Here is a 21,172-nt window from a genome sequence, read left to right as displayed (position 1 = left end):
ATAGTTGATGTTTTACATAAAACTGAAAAGATTTGAAACAATATATTTACAAAACAAAACATAACAACTAATATAAATGAATAATCTTTCGAAAACAATATCTTTACTACTAAATCAAAAGTATATCATTAATTATTTATATGTATATATGTATGTAGTATTTCATTAAAATTCGTGATCGCTTAAATATAGTTAATGATAACTTTAAAACCTGTATGTGGCACCCTTAATTAGTATCGCTAAAATATGTCTATTTATTCATGTTATTTATATGTTTATTCACACCTTCGGACATCGAATTATATATTTTATTATACTAAAGTATTGAGCCTATAATTAGGCGTTTAAAATGCATTACATATACATATAATTACACTGAGCATATAAGGTTTGCATACCACATATGTAGGTATGTATGTTCATATATAGTTGCCTCAAAAACAGTAGTCTTATTTTACATAGAGACATATGTAGGGCAAGTCCTTGTGGGGAACGTGATATAACGGGAATGTATGGTATTCAATTTCAACAAGCCTTTAAAGTAATGTTTCGTCTAAAATTTATATATAATAATAAATCACAATTTGAATTATAGTATGTATGTATGTATGTAGAGTAACAATGAGTAATGCCGTGGTATATATACATATGTATATATGTACATATATATATATAAATATATTTTATACATGAGTATAGTAGTTCGGCAAATTGCTTGTTGGCAGAAAAGTCATTGTATTTAATAATTTTCATTTTACTCGTATATATGTATGTATGTGAGATAAAAAAGCAATTAAACAACATATGTATGTATTACAAGTATACGGACGTTGAGTTTCATCGAACAGTTTGTAAGGCAGCTATATCGCATAGTGGCATGATCTGAATAATCTCTTCGTAGATTGTAGCATTGCCTTATACCCCAAATTTCGGGAAGATATATTTTCAAATAAATCAGTTTTTCAAACAAGGACTTTATTTTGACAGGTTTATTTGTATGACAGGTATTTGTTGTAATGATTCGACATAGGCGCTTCGGATAACCACGACAATCGGGTCTACATAACCAGAACGGACCCGGATTTTTATCTAGACAAGGACTCTATCTACTGACAGACTCGGCAGTCTGTCTGACTCGGCAGAATACTGTTACTACAACAACAACAACATTCCGACAACTATAACTTCCAATACAAGGACTTTATTTTGATCTGTTAATTTGTATGACAGGTATATAGATCCGATGTAAGCGGTTCTGACGAATAAACAGCTTCAGTGTCGTTTGCTAGATTTCAGATCGATATATTGTATTAAAAGCTTTCCAACGCCTTTCGTATTTTCCATACGTACTTAGTTGGAGCAGAAACGGACTCGACCGTACAACTCGGCTGTATTTTTCGATTTTCTTTTTAATTTGAAGACTCTGCCACATGATCTCCCTCATAATAAGTAACTAACTAACTGTAGGGCTGGAAAAATACGGCGCATGAAACAAAGGAAACCCAGGTGAGATTTCGCTCCAACCAGTCCAATCAAGAGAACAGTAAATTTATGCGGAACACTAACCATGTAGGCGAAATTGTATGAATAATCCTCAGTACATAATTCCTAAACTTATAGAAATAATTTCATAAAATTCGATTCGATGTAAAAACAAGTATTGTCTAAACTCTTCTTATATTGTTCATAACATTGACAATAAATATTGCTTAATTGCTTTTTTAAGAACAACATTATAATATCAAGTGTCCATTTCACAAGCTCTTGCACAAACTTCAGTGATTTTGTGCTTTTTTAATTAATACACAAACGCAGATAACTCTTTCCCGACAAGATTAAATGCTAAGATGCTATTAAAATAACCAAATATTATATACCATATAACCAAGCATGTTTATGGCTACACTTCCCGTCGCTTATATATACTCTATATATTATACATATTTAAAGTAGCTAGATATAAACATATTGCATTAAATGATAGTTATAATTCTCATCTCCGATATCGGGAAGTGTAAATCCCTTGTCGGCACAGAATTTATCACAAAAAATTAATTCAATAATACAAAAAGAGAAATAGAAAAGCAATTCATTATTAGATATCAGAAAATCGATAATCACTTAAACTAAGCAATAACTAAATCTGATTCGCTCTAGTGCCAAATTAATTAATAGTTATTCCTTTGCGTATTACTGCATGCCAATTAGTGGCAATAATTATGTTTGAGTACCCAATATGGTGAGCTCAGTCTTTAGCTTTTTAAAATGCATTATATTAATTTTTGTTAGATAATTTTGAAAAAATTATCTAATTAGTTCAATTATTGCCAGTGGACATACTTGGCGGATGAACCACCAACATTTCAAATTACGTAATATACTTAATAACAAGATGTAAACATTTCAGCTTATGAATACACTTTAACATGCTTACAATCAATTTATAACACATTTACTTAATATTAGTTGAATTATATAGTTACTATATACATTATAGTTTATGCAACAAGGACATATCGTTACATACATTATATGGTATAACCACAGAAGAACAAAACAAAAAAATGTGTGAAAAAATGTTTTAACCCAAAACAAAAATATTAACCAAAAAAATATGTGTACGACGCCAACTAAATGCAGCAATTATGGCAACAAGCAATAATATTCGGCAGAAAGCCGCACTCTCACACGCCGCACACGTCAATGTATCGCGCGGATACTTATTAGCCGGTGGCGCTTCCTCGCGCATACGACACTCCTCCCCTCTTTCAGCGAATACTTCACCACAAAGCTCATGACATGGTGGACAAATGATCGCGCCACGATGCAGCCAATCGTTCGCATTGATGCGTATCGAAAGCGTCTGACCGGGATAGAAGCAAGTGTATGTGTAATTCGCCACTAAAATATGCAAACGCCCGTCGGAGCATTCGTATTTGTAGCAACCTGAGCCCCAGTGTTGCCATTCGCGTGTCTGGTGACATGAGCGCTCTTCCCACATAAAGTCGCTGTGATCGAAACACTTTGAACCAATGCCGTAGCTCTCCAGCGCAAAGTTCTTTTCAGGCTCTAAAAATATAAAAGAAAAATTTAGAATTCTAATTTCTTTGTGTATAATTGGCATACATCTGACTTACTTGGATTATTCTCGACAAAGCGGCAATGGGAACCGCGTACAATTACGTTTTTGCTGCGCCATGTAAATTCTTGTATATAGGGACAATGATCGGCCAGTGATACCGAACCGCCGTAGTAGCCTTCTTCGCCGCTCTTCACATGATTTATGCTATCGAAATTCTTTAGAAATACAAAGTGATTTTTTGATCAGAGTTTGTGGAATTACAGTTCATTCAATTACAATAAAAACTACTTGAATATGCAAATTACCTGATATTTCTTTGGCAACTCGTAATCGTGTCGTATTAAATTGCACAATGCCACTGAATTGCGATCGTCGGTGCATTCTGTTTGTAAGGGATCCTGTTTTACTTTCGAGCAAAATGGGTGAATTGAACGGCCTCTGTAATAGATAGTAATGCGCTTAATTATCAATATTGCAAGTGCTTTCAATTAGATTTGATTTCCCGCATACCGCAACCAATTATCCCGTTCGTTACTCGTACTATTGTGGGCATAATGGAAAGAATGTTGTAGTGATTTATGCAATTAGTACAGATTATATTTAATCTTATTACTACTGATTTATGCAAATTGCATATAATAACGGAGTATTAATATTTATATATTTTAAGAGAATTATAATTATGGGAGTGTCGCCAAAGCTAAAATCAAAACAAATTAGAATGAATTTGTTATCTGTAATTTCGAATGTTTAAAATAAATTTGAAGTGCTGAATTACTGTTTTTAATCTTTATCCATAAAACAAAATATTAAAAAACTTAAAAAAATCCAGAAACGTACAAAAAAGTTCGGTTTGCTCTCGAAAGACACTCAAATAACCTCAATTGACCCTCATCTTAACTAATTTTGAAAAATCTTTGGAGCAAAAACTGATAATAATTTGATTTCCTTATAGAAAATAATATTAATTGCATTAATATATATTATATGCAGTATATGAGGAAAAAATTTAAGGTATGAGATAGGTATGGCAACTATTGTGTAATATTGTTAATTCTTAATTTTTTTCGACGGCTTGCCATTGTACGGATAATATCTTCCAAAGCAAACTTTTTTTTGGTTTTATCCACGGAGAATGATGGAATTTTCTTTTTTAACAAATTTTACTGTGTGTTCTTTATAAATTGTTTAATTACATCGATTTATTACTGCAAAGGCCATCCTTTATATACAAATATTTACCATACTATAGAAATTAGTCGCAATAGGCAATGCGGCCAAAATGTGCCAATAAAATATATTGTATAGTTATATAATATGGCATATTATTTTAAAATATTAAATAAAGCTTTTTAACATTTTATTTGAAACGCACCTGCCGTTATTTGCCTGAATCCACTCTTTGCAACTGTTCATAACAAAATTACAACCCAGTCCTTTGCCCCAAGATAAGGGTGCTGCCATACTGTAATTAGCACGATACCAGCCGGAGTCTTCCATCAACGCCAGCGTTATACGTGAAAAAACTGGCGATTGTGTATGCGTGCCTGTCATCGCCTCGTTCTGCATAAAAAATAAATGCAAAAGACTCAATGTATTGTAACAATGAATACAAATTATAACGCTTACCTCCAAAATTCGTTTTTCCCAATGCGTTAAGGATGTGCCTTCACCGCCTTGATCTTCCAACTCAGCACCTTCCAGTAGAGGACAATCAAAATGTTTGCGCACTTCGTCCACAACGCGTGGTGTAACCATCATATCGACAACTTTACGAACATGACCGCCGCGCACCGCCCATTTCTCGCGTACCACCTTTCGTATTGTCTGATTGCTCCACTGATGGATTTGTAGTCTTTCGGATGATAAAAGTGCGTTTAATAGATTTATAATATATAAAATAAAATGTTTAATTACTTCTCGTTTAAGTAGGGTTTCCCAGTATCTGGTTTACGCGGAGTACGTGGTCGGCCTTCATCATCACGAAAGAAAGCATAAAGACTGACCGAAAAGCCCAGCGCGTGCAGAATCTCATGTTTCACGGTGGATAATAGTGTTTGTAGTTCTTGTGGCTTTGTACTTATGCTATCTGGACACAAATTGGCATGGCCTGCAATTGGTCTATCTAAATGCGCTTCCTGTTGACAGTGTGCTGCATAAGCAACCGTTAGTCCCTTATGACAACGCTCCGTTTGACGTGCCGACACATAGAATATAAAGTCGGCATTTTCAATGCCCTCACCCGCCTGTGTGGACTCATCATTCCGACAATTTTGCCCGGTGGCATTACAAACGCGACACACCTAATAAAATAAAAATAAAAAAATATGTTATAAAGTCGGTAAGAATTAAATGAATGGAATACTCAGAGAGAAATTAAAAAAAAAATTATTGAAGGACTTTAAATCTAAAAAGATCTTGACCACGATCTACCTAACAATTCTATTTTAATTATTTAAAGACTGCTGAGCGACATCTATCGAAAAATATACTCACATCTAAGTGCTCTTTGGGAACTTCTACCTCGCCGCACATTGTCACCTTTTTGCAGTTGTCGATGCAGTGCGTCAGACCATTTTTAACAAATACTTGCGTACTATTGCATTTTCTAGAATAGAAATACATCATAATTTATGAGAATTTTAAGTTTGTAGAGCAGTTGCATGAATTATTTGTGCTAACCTGTTTAGCCTAATGACACCCTTTGTTTCGCGCACCATCAGCGCTTGTTCCCAAAACTGCACAGCCTCTGGTAATACTGTGTTCTGTAAAGTGGATATAAGTTAGAGACACGTTGAAAAGAACAAGCAATCGTGAGATTTACTTACATTGATTAACTCGAACTTGTCTTCATCCAATCTTTAAAGAGGAAAAAAAACATTTTAAATGAATGTATGGTATTTACGAAATATTTTGCACGCTCTAAAATATATTGAAAACTAATAGTTTCATTCTCAACTTTTAGGCCCAGAAATACAAATACTTATATTTATGAAATATATTAATATATTAATATTTCATAATAAATAAACATTTCTAGGCTCATTCACCTTGCGTTGAAAGTAAACTAAGAGGTCAACGTTTTTCGACATCTGAAGAAGCGGTAGATACGTTCAGAACGCATGTTTTGGAATCAAAGGCAAAAGGGCTTCTTCGACAATTGGTTCAAACGCATGCAAAAGTGTATAGATCTTAATTGAGAATATTGTGAAAAACAATAAAGCATGTTTTAATCAATAAAATTTGCTTTAGTTCTCTAATCCCGGAATATAAAAGACAACCTACGTATGTACTCTGTAGCAACATGTTGTGTGAGTATAAAAATTCAAATGTGAAAAATGTAAATTTTTTCATTTAACAAGCACATTTTTACAGTTAAGCAATAGTCAGCTATGATTTGCGATATTAAGTCGTGTCAAAACAAGAAATATTAGTTTTCTATATATAATATTATTAAAAAAAATTATGTGACTTAATAAACGGAAACTTGCTCGAACTGAGTATTGTATTGTGTTTCTAAGAACCGCTGATTTAAAGATTTATCTTTTATTACGTTATTTACTGTAACTGTAGGAGCAAAGAATAATTAAAACTACATTCCTACATGTACATACATATGTATGTATGCATGTGCTTTGTATGTTTGTATGCGTGCATATGCATGGAATGAACTAATCTGCTGAGAACTAATTAACGAAACAAGTGCACTGCATCACTTTCAGCATTGCAGCTCGAAGAACTGTTATAGTTTTTTACACTTCCATACAATAGAGGCATTCACTGTGGTAAATAAATTGTTTTTATACTACATGGAAGAAAAAACTTCCTAAAAAATTTAATTAATATTAATTTCGATGGACAAAATTTGTTCTTATATAGTATATACATAAAGTATTGTGAAAATTTTTATTATAATATGTAGTAAGGATTACACCCACTTGCACGTCCGAAACAGAAGCGTTTTTTGTTTGTGAATTTTTTAAAGGGCATTTTATTTGATAAATAAATAAAAACAATGTCCATTGACAAAATTTAATATATTTAATGCAATTAATGTTTTTCATTTTGATTATTTTTAGATACCATGTATCCGGTAGACGATCTTTATGAGGACTTCCAAAAAGAGGTGAGAAAGGTGGTGAGAAAGAGTTTTCTGCCTAAGATTATCTCAAATCCAAAAACCAAAAAAAAGAGTATTACTACAAGATAGATGAACACAAGTAATGAAGGACTAATTAAAGTTTTGTTTTTTTTTTTTGACAAAATGGCGGCTTCCGAAAATATAAGTCGTTTTATGAACAGATTTCGAAAATCACAATTGTAACATGGGTTTCGTCGAGCAAAAAACCGCCTATTTTCAATAATTTTTTTCTTACAAGAAACTAAACATTTTATTTAAACTTTTTATATTCTAAAGAAACAAAAAAATCATAGGTTCTAATTTCCGGCAGTCCTTCGCAGAGAGACCGCGTTTACAGCAGAACTATATACTTCATAAAAAGTAAAAAGAAAAATGCTTTGGTTAAAACCATAAACTAGGTATTGGACGAAGGAAGAGCAAATAATTGTATTTTTTCTCAATAGCCGTTTTTTAAACAGACCACGAGTGAGTCGTTTCACGCTGTAATGTTATTTTTGTTCAGTTTTGTTGTTTGGCATTTCATTGTACGCCTGTACAAAGTTCGTGCGCTTCGGTCAACTTATGGTCAACGTGTTCGGCCTACTGAGCATACGAGTACTATTCGCAACACCATCATTCATCTTGAGACCCAGCATTCATTATTGAATAATATTCGACTGAATAGAATACGTCCAGCATGCAGTGGAGACTGACGTATGGAACGACTTTGGATTTATTGAGATAACAGGATCGTGTAATATCACAGAGTTAGACTTTTTACTCTGGGGATAAGTCAAATCTTAAGTCCATGCGGATAATCCCGCTTCGATTCAGACCTTGAAGCAAATAATCACATGTGTCATTCACCAGTTACCAATCAAAATGCTTGAACGAATGATCAAATTGGACTCAACAGGTGTACCATCTGAGACGTGGCCGCAGCCAACATTTGAAAAAGATAATCTTCAAAAAATAAATGCCCAAGAATGTTCTTTCGAATGATAATAAAATATTTCCCATTAAATTTGAAGTTTCTGTATTTTTCTATTAGAACAATATTCTAAAGAAGTTATAGAATTAAATAAGACAATAAATAAATAGCTTAAAAACTTATATCCTTAACGATAAGTTTTGAAAACCATACATATTATGTTTATTAAATAACCTAAACTTTTATATTATTACTACTAAAGTTTACAAATCCAAGACATGTATGTATGCTACATGAATACTTAGTGAATACCCCCACTGTAAGAAATACAACTTTTTTTGTATTTATGCAGAACTAACATATATGTACTTATATTTAAATATATATTAGCGTTTATAGTTAGAAAATTACATCAGATTACGGTCAGTAGTATTAAATAATTTCTTATAGTGAACACACAACGGTAACACATAAATCAAGGCAAATAAAACGTTTCAGGTGGGACGATAAAGGCTCCAGCGGAAATTTATGTGATATGTCTGCGATTTCAGTGGCGGGTTGTAAGTGCACTTACCCACTTGCCCACTTCGTAGTTAATTAATCTTGTAAGTGGGGTAAATTTCTTACTTTCTGACATTAAGCTCTAATCTGTTTAGTATATACGTATTTGCATTTCATTAAATATTATTGCGTATTATTATTGCAAATATGCTAATATTTGTAAATTTATGAAAACGAAGAAATAATGTGGGTTATTCCAAATGGATTATTAAAATATTTTAACCCAAGCACATTCTTTCATAATATCTGACTTATTCTATGGGCATATCAGCTTAATTCGCTGCTTAATCTGAATTTATATGAAAAATAAGCTATAACTTCTAAATTGCGCCAGTCTGTAAATGAAGTACAATGGAATTACTTACTATAATTTAGCATAAATCAGGAATTAATCCGGAAAAAATGTGTCAACTTTAAGTTCGATCGAATTGAAGAATACCACCTGATATGTATAACGGGTTTTTTCTTCCTGTGAAAGTACATTCGATGCAATTATGTATGGAACTCGAATTTTTTTGACACCACGGGCACGGTTGCAGAAGTCCAATTTTCGGTGGTTCACAAGCATAAATCGGCCGATACTGCTGCAATTTCACGTTCGATATTCGTACAAAGTTCATCAATCGTCGCTGGCTTGTTGCCATAGACCATAGATTAACGTAGCCCCATAGGGGCGTCAATTGACTGGGCCATTTCGTGAGATAACACGTTCACCAAACTTGGTATTCAATAAATCGATTGTGACATTCGCTGTGTGGCTTGTGGCGCCGTCCTGTTGGAACAACATATTGTCCTGGTCCATATTAACCAATTCGGTCCAAAAATATTCGGTTACCATTGAGCCGTAGCGATTCCATTATTTCTTCGGGATGCAATGGTGATTCATAGAGTACGTATGAATGTACTTTCACAGGAATAAAGAATTTCATTGATATCCCAAACCGTTCTCGGTTTATTTAAAAAAAACTTTTGTAGTGCTCTTATTAAAAATCCGCTCTTAAAGTTGAGGCCACTGACTCCAAATTTCGGTAGTAAATTTTAATAATTTCGACTCGTTGTTGGATCATATATATTTCCATGATATAATGGCAAACCTTACTGAAGAAAAATGTCAAAAGAGCAAGAAAAAATATGGGGTCTATTGATCTACTTTTTCAGTGCCCTATTGAAAACATCTATATTTTGACCCAGTCCATATAAATACGCAAACCAATTCTATAAAACTTTTTTCCTAGATTGCTACAATCTTCACACAAACATAAAGTGTAAAGTTTCATTTCCATATGTCAATTAGTGTTTTTCAGTTTTTCGTTTACGATAAAGTCTGGCTATTTTTACAATGGATTCATTAATTACTTATTTTGAAAATGTTGCAGAAGTGTTTTACGGAGTTTACTTCATTGCGAACATTTGAATGGTACAAGGCATTCAGTGAAGGTCGTGAGGTCATCGGCAACTTGTCTTTTGCGATAGTTCACCCACCTCTGTTAATGACGATAACATTGAAAAGGTTAAAGAAACAGTGCCAGCAGAGGATCTCAACATCTCTTATAGATCGACTCAACAGATTTTGGTTAATGAGTATGAAGCTAGAGACCAGTGCCAAAAGGCATGAATATTTCCAAAAACGAAGGCGAGCGGGGTCACACAAGAGATACACATAGCTGAGGATCTGACATACATGGAGCCCAACACTACTGAAGATGGAAAGCGGAGTTATGAATATGACGCCGAAAATATCTAACAATATAGCAAATGGCGCTTCAAAAATTAACCGAAACCGAAAAACCAAAATTCGCTGAAGGCACTGAAGGCCATCTCAACCTATAAGCCTCGGTTGAGAAACATTGGAGCTCAGGAACCTACTTTGAAGGCGATAATACAAATTATTATTAACAAAAATAATAATGTAGTTTTTTTGACAGTCCGGTTCAAATTTGATCATATGATCATAACATCTAATTTATTAAAAACATCATAGTGTTCATATTTACATCTTTGTGTTGTTTAAAGTTATAAAAATAGAAAATAATATAACATCCATAATATTTGAATTCGGGTAAAAAATCGAAGAGAAGCGTTTCTTCACTATCAATTTGGCCGCAGCTGTATGTAATTATTGAGCACGTTGTTTTTATAAACTAATGTACAAATCGATCTTGAGAATATGTGGAGTCATTCACATGCACAAATGACAGCTTTACCAACTCGAGCATTAAGGTGACACTTTTCAAGCCGAACATAAGGTATTGGTTTTTTTTTTGAAAATGGCGACTTTGTTTAAAATTTTGATATTATGGATTTTTATGACTACCATATTTATAATAAAGCAATTCAATTTGACCAACATTATAAAAAAAAACACAAAATACTGAAATGTACTGAAAATTCAGTTAAAAAAACACGCATTAACCTAAGCAAGTACGAAAGATTAAAATGTTCAACACAACTTCTTGGAATTTTTTTATTCTTTAAAATTAAAGATTTAATTAAGTTTTGCTTAGGACTTGAAATTTCATATTATATATCATAGGAACATACGCAAATACACTTTATAAAGGTATAATTATATTTGCAGTGGCATAAGATAAACATAAGTTCCTTCAAAAATACATATTTTGAGAGAAAATATATATATTTTTATTCATGCATAGAATTTCCATTATATACTTCTCTTCTTCAAATAACTTAAAATATTTCATGAAATCTTTTACCAAACTATAGCAACAAACCCTACCTACCCTAATGCAAGAGTCAAATGTAATCGGAATTATCAAGGGCAACCAGCGCTAATGCGTCAACTGCAAGAAACCTGTTCAACTACGCAAAGCAGCAAAATAAGTTTGCGGAAAATTAGCAATCAAATGAAACTTACTCAAATTTGCACAAAAGAAATTACATTCCATGTTTGTATGTATACAATTAATTGAACGCGTGGAGTGCTGACCGATGCTGGAAGTTAGTTGCTAGTTTTCACGGGAAACGATGTTTGTGATCGAAATCCACAAACAACACCTGAACACTGCGCTTTATAATTTACAACTCGTAAATGTACAATAAGGAAATAATTAAATCTACTTAAAATGCGTTAGTACATTCAAGAACCCAGTAGAGAAACGTGCACTGCATTCGTCAAATATTGGAACTATGTAACTCTTCCATGATTTACGCACTGAAATTGAAAGGTTATTAAGATAAATTGCAAGGAGTTTTCGATTGTTCGGTCAGTTTGAATGACAGCTACATATAATAGGTTATCAAAAAGGTTTTGCGGTTTTATCGCTAGTTGGCGCTGAAAGCTCGTAGTTCTAGTTTTATTCGTCGCATCGGGTCATGCTATACCTTTTTGGAAAGCTCATTTCACGCGCTAACACGGTTTTGATTGTTTGTCGTTTCTTTTAAGTCGTTCGTGAGTTACAGCGTCGCAAACATGGAGCAAAATAAAGAGAAAATACGGCATATTTTACAGTACTACTACGATAAAGGCAAAAATACATCTCAAGCCGCCAATAAAATTTGTGCAGTTTATGGACCCGATACAAACTGTATCGGTACCATTTCCACCGCACAACGATGGTTTCAACGTTTTCGTTCTGGTGTAGAGGTGATCGAAGATGCGCCACGCTCCGGAAAGCCTGTCGTCGAAAATTGCGATAAATCGCTGAATTGGTCGAAATAGACCGGCATAGTAGCAGCCGTAGCATCGGTCAAAAGCTAAGCATGAATCATCAAAAATTCATTTCAATTTCAATAAAAAAAAAAATTTTATAAAAATACCGCAAGACTTTTTTGACAACCCATTATTTGGAGATTGCAGCGTTGCCTTGGGCAGTAAAGTGTATTCGTCGTGCTCTAGTGCTATTTCTGTATTTAAGGGTAACGAGTGAAGTGCAGTCTCTGTGGATCTACCCTTCGTATAGGCCTGCTGTGCTTTTGACATAGTGGCCCATAAAAGCTTTTCTTTATATAGGATTTTTTCAAATGTTTTCAGAAGGAATAAGGTTAGACTTATTGGTCTATATTCTTTCGAATAGGGGGAGGGAGGGGGTGACTCCTTTGGATAGGTACGTACTTAAGCTTTAAAAATCCTTCCTATATTATGATCAGTTAAGCAACCAGCGCTTTTGATGCGTTCTGCATCATAGCTAAAAATATAACGTCCATACCAGGGAATTTAAACGGTTCGAAGCTGTTGATTGCGCGAATTATTTTGCCTTTTGTTATGATACCTGTACCCCTTACAGTTTGGAGATATATAGCGTCTGTACACCCTGGAAAATGAGTAGTGATTAGATCTACTAGTGATTCCTAGTAGCCTAGGAGTAGTCTGCTGCTTTGATAGTAATTTCCAAAGCCTAGCTACTTCGGTTGTCTTTTCTAACATACCGCAAAAACGTTAAAGGCAAAAACGTTTTTGTCGGTATAACGTATAAGATTCCAGGGAATTGTACTTGAGGTTTAATTTTGAATATGTTCTTACAAACAAATGTCAATGGAAAAAATAACGAATTTAATGCTGTTTTCTCAGCTGGGTTAACAGCATCTGTCAGTTCTAGTTAAAAAAAAGGTTCTATTGCCAATTCAAGAGTTCGAGTTATGGATAACTTCGAGTTATAGAAGTTTGAATTATAAAAGTTTAACTGTATTATACTTTTTTGGGGATTGTATGTATGTTTACATGTGTATGTTTAGAAATGAAATCTCCTATAAACACAAACTGACGAGCAGCCTTACTGTCCAGTTATTAGAGTTATCCGCTTAATAGAGCATCCATTTGATACAGCTTTCACTGTATTTTTTAATTATGAATTGTTTTGACTATCCTATCTTCTAAGTTGCTTCAAACTGGACACAGTGTGCTAAATTTTGCTAAAATCGGCACAGTAGTTTAGGAGTCCATCGCGGACAAACAACGTAACACTTAATTTATATAAACATATGTATATATATAATATAAAGCTGATATGCAGATTTAGCCGAGTTGTTTAATGCATCACTTTGCAAATCTTAGTTTGTACCTTATAAGCATAGGCTATTTTAAAGTAAATGCTTTTCCAAAATGGATTATTCGAATGCTGCACTTACAACAGCTCTTTAACACACCTCATCAAATTTATAATTACTTTCGAAACCGTTATGCGTAAAAGTTTTCTGCTTACATTCACTACTGGGATATTAGCCTACACTTTTATCCAGTATCCAATTTACCAATAATCACTGTTTAGCCAATTAAGATAAAGCGAGCCATTTTATTTAACTTTAATTTCAATCGCATTAAGTTTGCCAAAATAGTTTTTTTATAATTAAAGCTACGCATGAACAGCATGGTACGTTACTCTATAGACATAATCGCAAGTACAAGTTTATGCAGCATGGCCATTGCGAAGTGTTTGGCGACCTTTTTCGAAAGTCTAAACTTTCAGGATGGACTTTTATTAATTTAATGACGAAATTTCCTTCTATAATATAATCGAAAGGCTTACACATATTTTTAAGCGTTTGCAATTTACTCAGATATGGTAGATATCATAATTAAAATATTATATACATAGCTGAAGAGTTGAAATTTAGTCTAGGAAAAACATAGTAAAACGTAAACCATTATTTTTGCATTAATTTGAAGGTTTCATTCAGCTAAGTTAGAATGAAATTAATTTCATAATACCAACCTTCTCTTGCGGAGAAATTTTCACCATCGCAATTATTCTCTATAGACAGGAACAGATAGTAAACATTTGGGTTTGGATTATAAGGTGACTGCTTCGCAACTAAGTTTCGGGAGTTAGTGACGCGTCACTATCGATGGGTATCTGGCCCGATGGCCTGATGGAGTGCAATTATTTTTCTATTGGTTAGAGGTAACTCTTTTAACCCCTGCACCGATGTAATTTTTTATCAAGACTTCCTTAAATGATTCCAAATGGTTTGTTGTGCAATGATTAGTACTTGCATGACGATTGAATCCGACGATTTCGATTACTTTATAGAGTTTTAATAATTTCTACAATTGGCCAATACTAACTCAAGCAATCAAAAAACTGTATCAGATATACGATATCTGATATTATATAGCCTAAGCAGATTGCACTTATTCAACCAGAGATACAGATTACTAAAGACATATATTGAAAACGTAATCGATTTCTTTTTAATAGACCTGATGTTAAAATTACATAATTAAATTAGGAACTAGAGGAATCAGTAATATAAATTGCATTGAGTTTAGAAGGGTGATCCACCTTTTTTTTTGGTATATTTTGCTTTTCAAATGACCTCACAAAAAACAAAATCAAGAAGCGCTAAATTCAGACATCTAGATCAGGATTTTTTCCCCTGCAACATACAGCATTCCTACTAAGTGTCTTTGTATGAAGCCGAGCAGATAGTTCTCAACAGGATATAAATTCGTTTTCCTTAAGATTGCGTAGACCTGATATTCATCGGAACAGATGGTATTATTATTTCAAATTGCGTGAGACTAGTACTACTACCCAATTACAGATCGCGCCTGAGTCGTGTGAATCTGTTATGTTATATTTTTCAGTATCTTTAGCATTTCATCATGGAAAGACTTATTCCTAAACAATGTTTACAAATCGTTCAACTGTATTACGAAAATTCATGAACTATAAAGAATGTGTTCCGCGCGATCACTCAACTTATGGCCAACATAATTAGCCTACTGAGCATCCTATTCACAACACCATCACCCATCTTGAGACCCAGCATTCATTATTGGATAATATTCGATCAAATAGCCCACTTCCAACTCGCAGGGAAAAAAATATAGCAGCCGTAGCTGAGAGTGTACACGAAGGCTGTGGAGAGTCGATTGGCCGTTCGCAGCAACTAGGACTGACGGATGGAACGACTGACTTGGCGTATTTTATGTCGAGATCTTAAATTGAAATCGTACTAAATACAGCTTGTGCAAGAACTGAAGCCGCTCGACCTTCTCAAGCGACATCGCATTGATATATGAGCTATTGAAAAGTTCCCAGAAGATCCAACGTTTTCGAGCCAAATTTTGGTCAGTGGTAAGTCCCATTTCTGGCTAAATGGGTACGTAAATAAGCAAAATTGGGACGAAGAGCAACCTGAAGAGATTCAAGGCCTGCCATTTTATCCAGAAATAACAGCGGTTTGGTGTGATTTGTTGGCCGATGAAATCATCGGTCCATATTTCATCAAAAATGATGCCGGTGAGACCTTAACCGTTAACCGTCAATGGCAACTCTTACCGCGCCATGATAACCGACTATTTAATGCCTTTAATTAAAGCTCGTGATCTCGGCGGCATTTGGTTTCAACAAGACGGCGCCACTTTCCACACATCGCAATGGATTTATTAAGAGAACACATCGGTGAGCAGATAATTTCACGTTTTGGGCCGATCGTTTGGCCACCAAGATCGTGCGATATCACACCGTTAGCCTTTTTCGTGTGGGAATATGGTAAGTCTAAAGTTTATGCGTACAATCCCGAACGAGTCATCGAAAATCGGATTCAACGAACCATCTGAGACGTAGCCGTAGCCAACTTTTGAAAGAGATAATATGCAAAAAATAAATCCCAAATAATGTTCTTTCGAACGATAATAAACATTCCCCATTAAATTTTAAGTTTCTGTGTTTTTTTCTTTAAAAAAGTAGAAAGCCTCGAATTGGATCACCCTTTATATATATTTATCCATTAAGATTAGTAGAGTTTTCCTCGGATTGCATTTATATTTAATCTATCAATATTCAGTCCCTGCATTAATTACAGAAGGCATATTCTTTATGAAGCTGCGCAATTCAATGGTTTTCAACGTTATAATTAACTTCATGGCTGAAATTTAAAACGAGCCATGCTCACGGAGCAAACAAATACATTGACTTACAAATCATAAAAAATGTGTAGTATTTGTTTTATCTAAAAAAATAATGCCTTCCATGAAGAAATGTGCTTGGCACAACCTACGCTTGAACCGAGCTAACAATGTTATTATTCTATTAAATGCAATTAGTATTATTATTTCAACTTGTGTATGTACATTCATAAGTATGTACGATATTTGTGTATGTACTCGTTTATGCAACGTTTTAATTTAATAAAATAACAAAAGATATACTTAAAGAGCGCTAACCTGAAAACAGATTCGTCGTAGAAGAGTAAAATTCGTAATGGCTGGTCAGCGGCGTCTGTGCTGCGTTTGTGTATGCTGTGAGTACTCTGGTGTGGATGCATCGAATCCGCCGTCTCGATGCGAACGCCATGGACAACCTGAAATGGATAATATTACAATGAAATAGGTTGGTGTAAGTATACTTTCATAATTATATACACAAGAAAAAACACACGCTTCACTCATACACTCTTATATAGATATTTAGATATTATATTTATCTCATTTTTCAACTGATTTCAGGGATCGTCTTTCGAACATTCGACATGCATGAGTAATATGATCACATTTCGCTCTGATTTTGGCAGCCGACAATGACATAAAAGAATTGCAAAAATTACATACAAGTGATATAATGAGAAATGGAGCATTGCAGCGGAAATAGACGCTGTCATATGTAAGGCCATATGAAACAGAGAGTGTTATTGGAGAGCGATTTATTGTTATAATGCTGATGGATAGCTACCCTATCATAATTTTTAATGCAAAGACACAAAAAAATATTTTAGTTTTGAGGGGTGTATCTCACGGTTCGATTTTAAGCCACTCCGAGGCGCACATTTTTTCATTTTCACATTGAAGGGCTTTTTTTTTGGCAAGAAGCCAAACGTCGAATTGAAAATCAAAAATTTGACTAGCCCATCGATCATTGCCTGTTTGCATAAACAGTAATAACAATTTTTTTCAACTTTATAATTTAAGATAATTTTAAGGTGTTTGAGATCGGTTACAGGAGCAAGGTATTACAAAAAAAAAATTTTTAATCAATTGCCGATTGAACTGTGCTTTAATGTCAAGTCAAGAGAAACAAGTGAGGAAGTGCTAAGTTCGGGAATAACCGAACATTTTTAACTCTTACAACTTGCAAAGATCAAAAACTGGAAAATCTTCAGATGTTGGCAAAACTTTGAAATTGAACCTAATAGTATCACCATGATTTCATCCATTCTTTGTGAGTTTTATTACAATGTTTTTCCATATTGACCGATAGTTGCGGTATAAAGTGAATCGAAAGTTTGAAAATATTTTGTGATACATATACATATGTATATGAGAAGTGTGAGCCTATTTTTCCCATTCTTAGCATAAGTTGTAAACCGATTTCGACAATTTTTTGGCGTAAGTTAAAATGCCTTGAGGACACTGTTCGTGCAAAGTTTTACTCCAACAACTTTATTATTGTTTGATTAGTATACTGTAAAGTGAAAGAGTCAGATGAAATTTAAAAAATTGTTTTTAGGGAAGTAGGCGTGGTTACTGTGCGATTTTGCCCATTTATACAACGTTTAATACATACTAAATTTGGAAAAAATTGGTCAAGTACTTTCTGAGATATAGGATTTCCCTTCCCCAAAAGTAGACAGTGCCACGGCCATTGACCCAGCTTTTTACTCCAGCTCTCATAAAGCCTTTGTTTGCCATTCCGGTTGTAAAATTTAATGCTGGTGGCTCATGTATTCATTGAGTTATCGCACCTTTAGTGATTTTACCTGTTTTTGCAGTGTATGAAAACAGGCTAAAAGGATTTCTCAGCAAGTTTGGTTGAGTTAACTTGAGTGGTTTGGAAGATACTATGTACGTTTAACCATTTTTTTTAATTTATAAACCACAAGTGCCTCTCACTAAGTTAGTGCTTAATTATGACACTTCATAGGCTTTCGTTTAATGACATTTTGTAGGCATGGCAGTAGGATGAAAATAAAATATCTATCCTTGCCGTAAATACTTTACTTAACAAAAGTTTTATTGCTTTTTATTCATTTGAACTGAAATTATTGGTTTAAAATTGCTTACAATGAAAAAATTAATTTTTGTCTTTATTGGAAAACCCTTTATGCAAAGCAATGGCTAAGTGTTATGTCAAATTTGTGCCAATATATTCAACGGTCCAGTAGTTTCGACGAAACCGTAACATAAAGGAATGCTTAGAGTTCATATCATTCGTCAATTAAACTACTCAAAACGTGATAAACGATAAATTGAGGAAATTATGCTAATAACTAAGCCTGACTTAAAAAGTTACTGGAAAAAAATTTTACTAAAATGGCCTCGGAACTTCACACTATAGAACGGAATCGAACTTTTGTTAATCGTTATAACCAATTTAATAGTACTTCAGATGGAGATTATGTCGCAGAGTAATGTCATATTTCTATTCAACGAAAGCGTTCTTTCAGGCTTTACAAGTGGGCGCTAAAAGCTGCGAGAACGAGCAAACTAGGTTACAAGTGTTTAGCGGTAAACCTTTTACCGACTTACTCAGCGTCAACCGAGAAACATTTGATAATAATACAGAAAACATGACCCAAAGCGTTCTTGTGCACAGAAAGCATTACTTGATTTACAGTAATATGTGGCGACTGAGTTGTAACTATAAATAATACCGGTAAGGGCACCCAAATAACCGCTTGCAATAATATCAATAACCTTTAAAATTTTATTTTTTTTTTGCGAAATACACTCGTATTGTCTACACATGACTTGCAATTTGCACACGAACCAATTTGTTCACACACTCGTGCATAGAAAATCCACACATACAAACATTTATCTAGCTATACACACATACATGACACACAAGTGTTGAAAACGTTTGTTTTTACAACAGACCGCCGAAAATTATTGCCAGCTTTGGGGGTTTTGAGGTAAATTAGTAATCAAACGCCGAAGTATTCGTCAAAAATGATAAATGGTCGCCGCTGCTATAATATTTATGCACAATGCGTTTACGTCTGCTGTGTAATGTGAGCATGAATATAACGGTATTGCACACATTCACTTTTATATAATTTTTTATTTAACGTTGCGGTGTTTTAAATTAAATTTAAATTATTAACGTACGCATATTACGGGATATTTTCTTTATTTGAAAGTCGTAACTATAATTATAAAACACGAGTGGAAAGAGGCTTTTCGTTTTCCATGGAGTTCGAATAATTTTTATTTTCAGCGGAAATATGGAAAAATAAAACTTTGTAGAATTAATACGTATTGCTTTGAAACATACATATACTCTGCACATGAAATAAAATTATTGCAAGTGTTATTTTCGAAGTTGAGTGAAATTTATGTAGTAAAAATTATCATGAGAAACAAGGAAAAAAGGCTATGGGAAGTCCATCAAATTTAACCCTCAAACCATTAAGTTTATAGATTCTGATTTCAGTCTGCACATATGAGTAAAGATGTTACGTTGAAATCACTGCATAGTTGTCGCTGCTGTTGCATGTCTGGATATTTCATATGATGAAAACTATTTACTAGATAAATCTTGCACCGTTTATTAAAAGCGGTGAAAGTATAAATCAAACAAATAATACGTCAGAAGTCTTAAATTATAGCAGGATACGAGTACATCAAGATATTGGACTTCTTCGTGTAAACAATAAACGTTTCCGCTTCAAATCGTCGAAGAGTAGCAATAATGAATTCAACATAATTTTGAGATTCTATAGGCTTAAGGTAGTATGTATTCTAGTCGAGAAATAAAAAAAATTTATTTGAATCGATTCTTCCTTTTTACATTTCCTGAATTTAACCATTCAAGAATAACATATGTTTAGAAGATGATTTTTTTTAACTCCAATTATTTATTGAGATATAGGTATTTTGCTGACGCGTCATCCAAACTAGTTCGATCAGTTCGCGAAACTTTAAACATGCTTTTTCCAAACGATACCCACGATTTCTCAGTTTCTACTGGACCGATTTTTTATTAGTCTTCCTTAAAGACATACATACATATGTATCTATGTTTATCAAATTGGCAACAATAAAAAATATGATACAAAAAAAATTTTGTTATTGGCCATCGCCATTTCGTATAAAAATTGCACCCGGAAATTGTAATTAAATTCCCCGGGTAAGTGATATTTCAAAAAATTTTGCTAAGTTGGTGGGACTGTCCTTTACTACCGCTGCTTAAGTCAGTACACCTCAGTAGTGCGTTGAGATTTTTACAATGGATAAAAATATCGAACAAATTTTTTGTCCCAAATTTAGTATTTCTAATCTAATTTCGTGCTTACGGTGATTCAGTTTTATCAAAAACACAAGCCTACGAGTGATGAGAAGCCTTCAAAGACGGTCGAGAGATCGCTGAAAACATGCCATGACATCGTTGAAACATGAAAATATTGAAAAAGTGAAGGATATGGTACTTGAAAAACGTCAGGAAATTGTTAAAAGAGCTCGACATTTCACGCGAGTCCGTTCGACTAATTTTGCTAGATATTTTGGGTATAGCGTTCTTGCTCGACTTGTTCTGATAAAACTGAATTATTTCAAAAAGAGTACGATTGTGACCGAATT

At 33.9% G+C, this 21,172-nt stretch overlaps 1 protein-coding gene across 3 annotated transcripts in view; it reads right to left on the bottom strand.

The window, feature by feature from the left end:
- Positions 1-1,393: 1,393 nt before the first annotated feature.
- LOC120770030 (leishmanolysin-like peptidase) overlaps positions 1,394-21,172 on the bottom strand; it is a 28,664-nt gene continuing 8,885 nt past the window's right edge. For 2 of the 3 annotated variants that reach the window (XM_040097145.1, XM_040097153.1), the window contains 11 exons: positions 16,823-16,959; positions 5,911-5,941; positions 5,765-5,847; positions 5,579-5,690; positions 5,000-5,385; positions 4,712-4,937; positions 4,458-4,645; positions 3,593-3,622; positions 3,388-3,520; positions 3,138-3,297; positions 1,394-3,069 (listed from right to left, as the gene is read on the bottom strand). In XM_040097145.1, coding sequence (XP_039953079.1) covers positions 2,582-3,069; positions 3,138-3,297; positions 3,388-3,520; positions 3,593-3,622; positions 4,458-4,645; positions 4,712-4,937; positions 5,000-5,385; positions 5,579-5,690; positions 5,765-5,847; positions 5,911-5,941; positions 16,823-16,959 — 1,974 coding nt within the window. In that variant the 3' untranslated portion in view covers positions 1,394-2,581. The remainder of the gene's footprint in view (positions 3,070-3,137; positions 3,298-3,387; positions 3,521-3,592; positions 3,623-4,457; positions 4,646-4,711; positions 4,938-4,999; positions 5,386-5,578; positions 5,691-5,764; positions 5,848-5,910; positions 5,942-16,822; positions 16,960-21,172) is intronic. The other variant, XM_040097162.1, reaches the window with a different exon arrangement.

This window comes from Bactrocera tryoni, chromosome 1 (genome assembly GCF_016617805.1).
Source record: "Bactrocera tryoni isolate S06 chromosome 1, CSIRO_BtryS06_freeze2, whole genome shotgun sequence".
Lineage (NCBI taxonomy): Eukaryota > Metazoa > Arthropoda > Insecta > Diptera > Tephritidae > Bactrocera > Bactrocera tryoni.
Note: the sequence above shows the minus strand (reverse complement) of the source record. Positions and strands in the feature narration are given on the sequence as shown.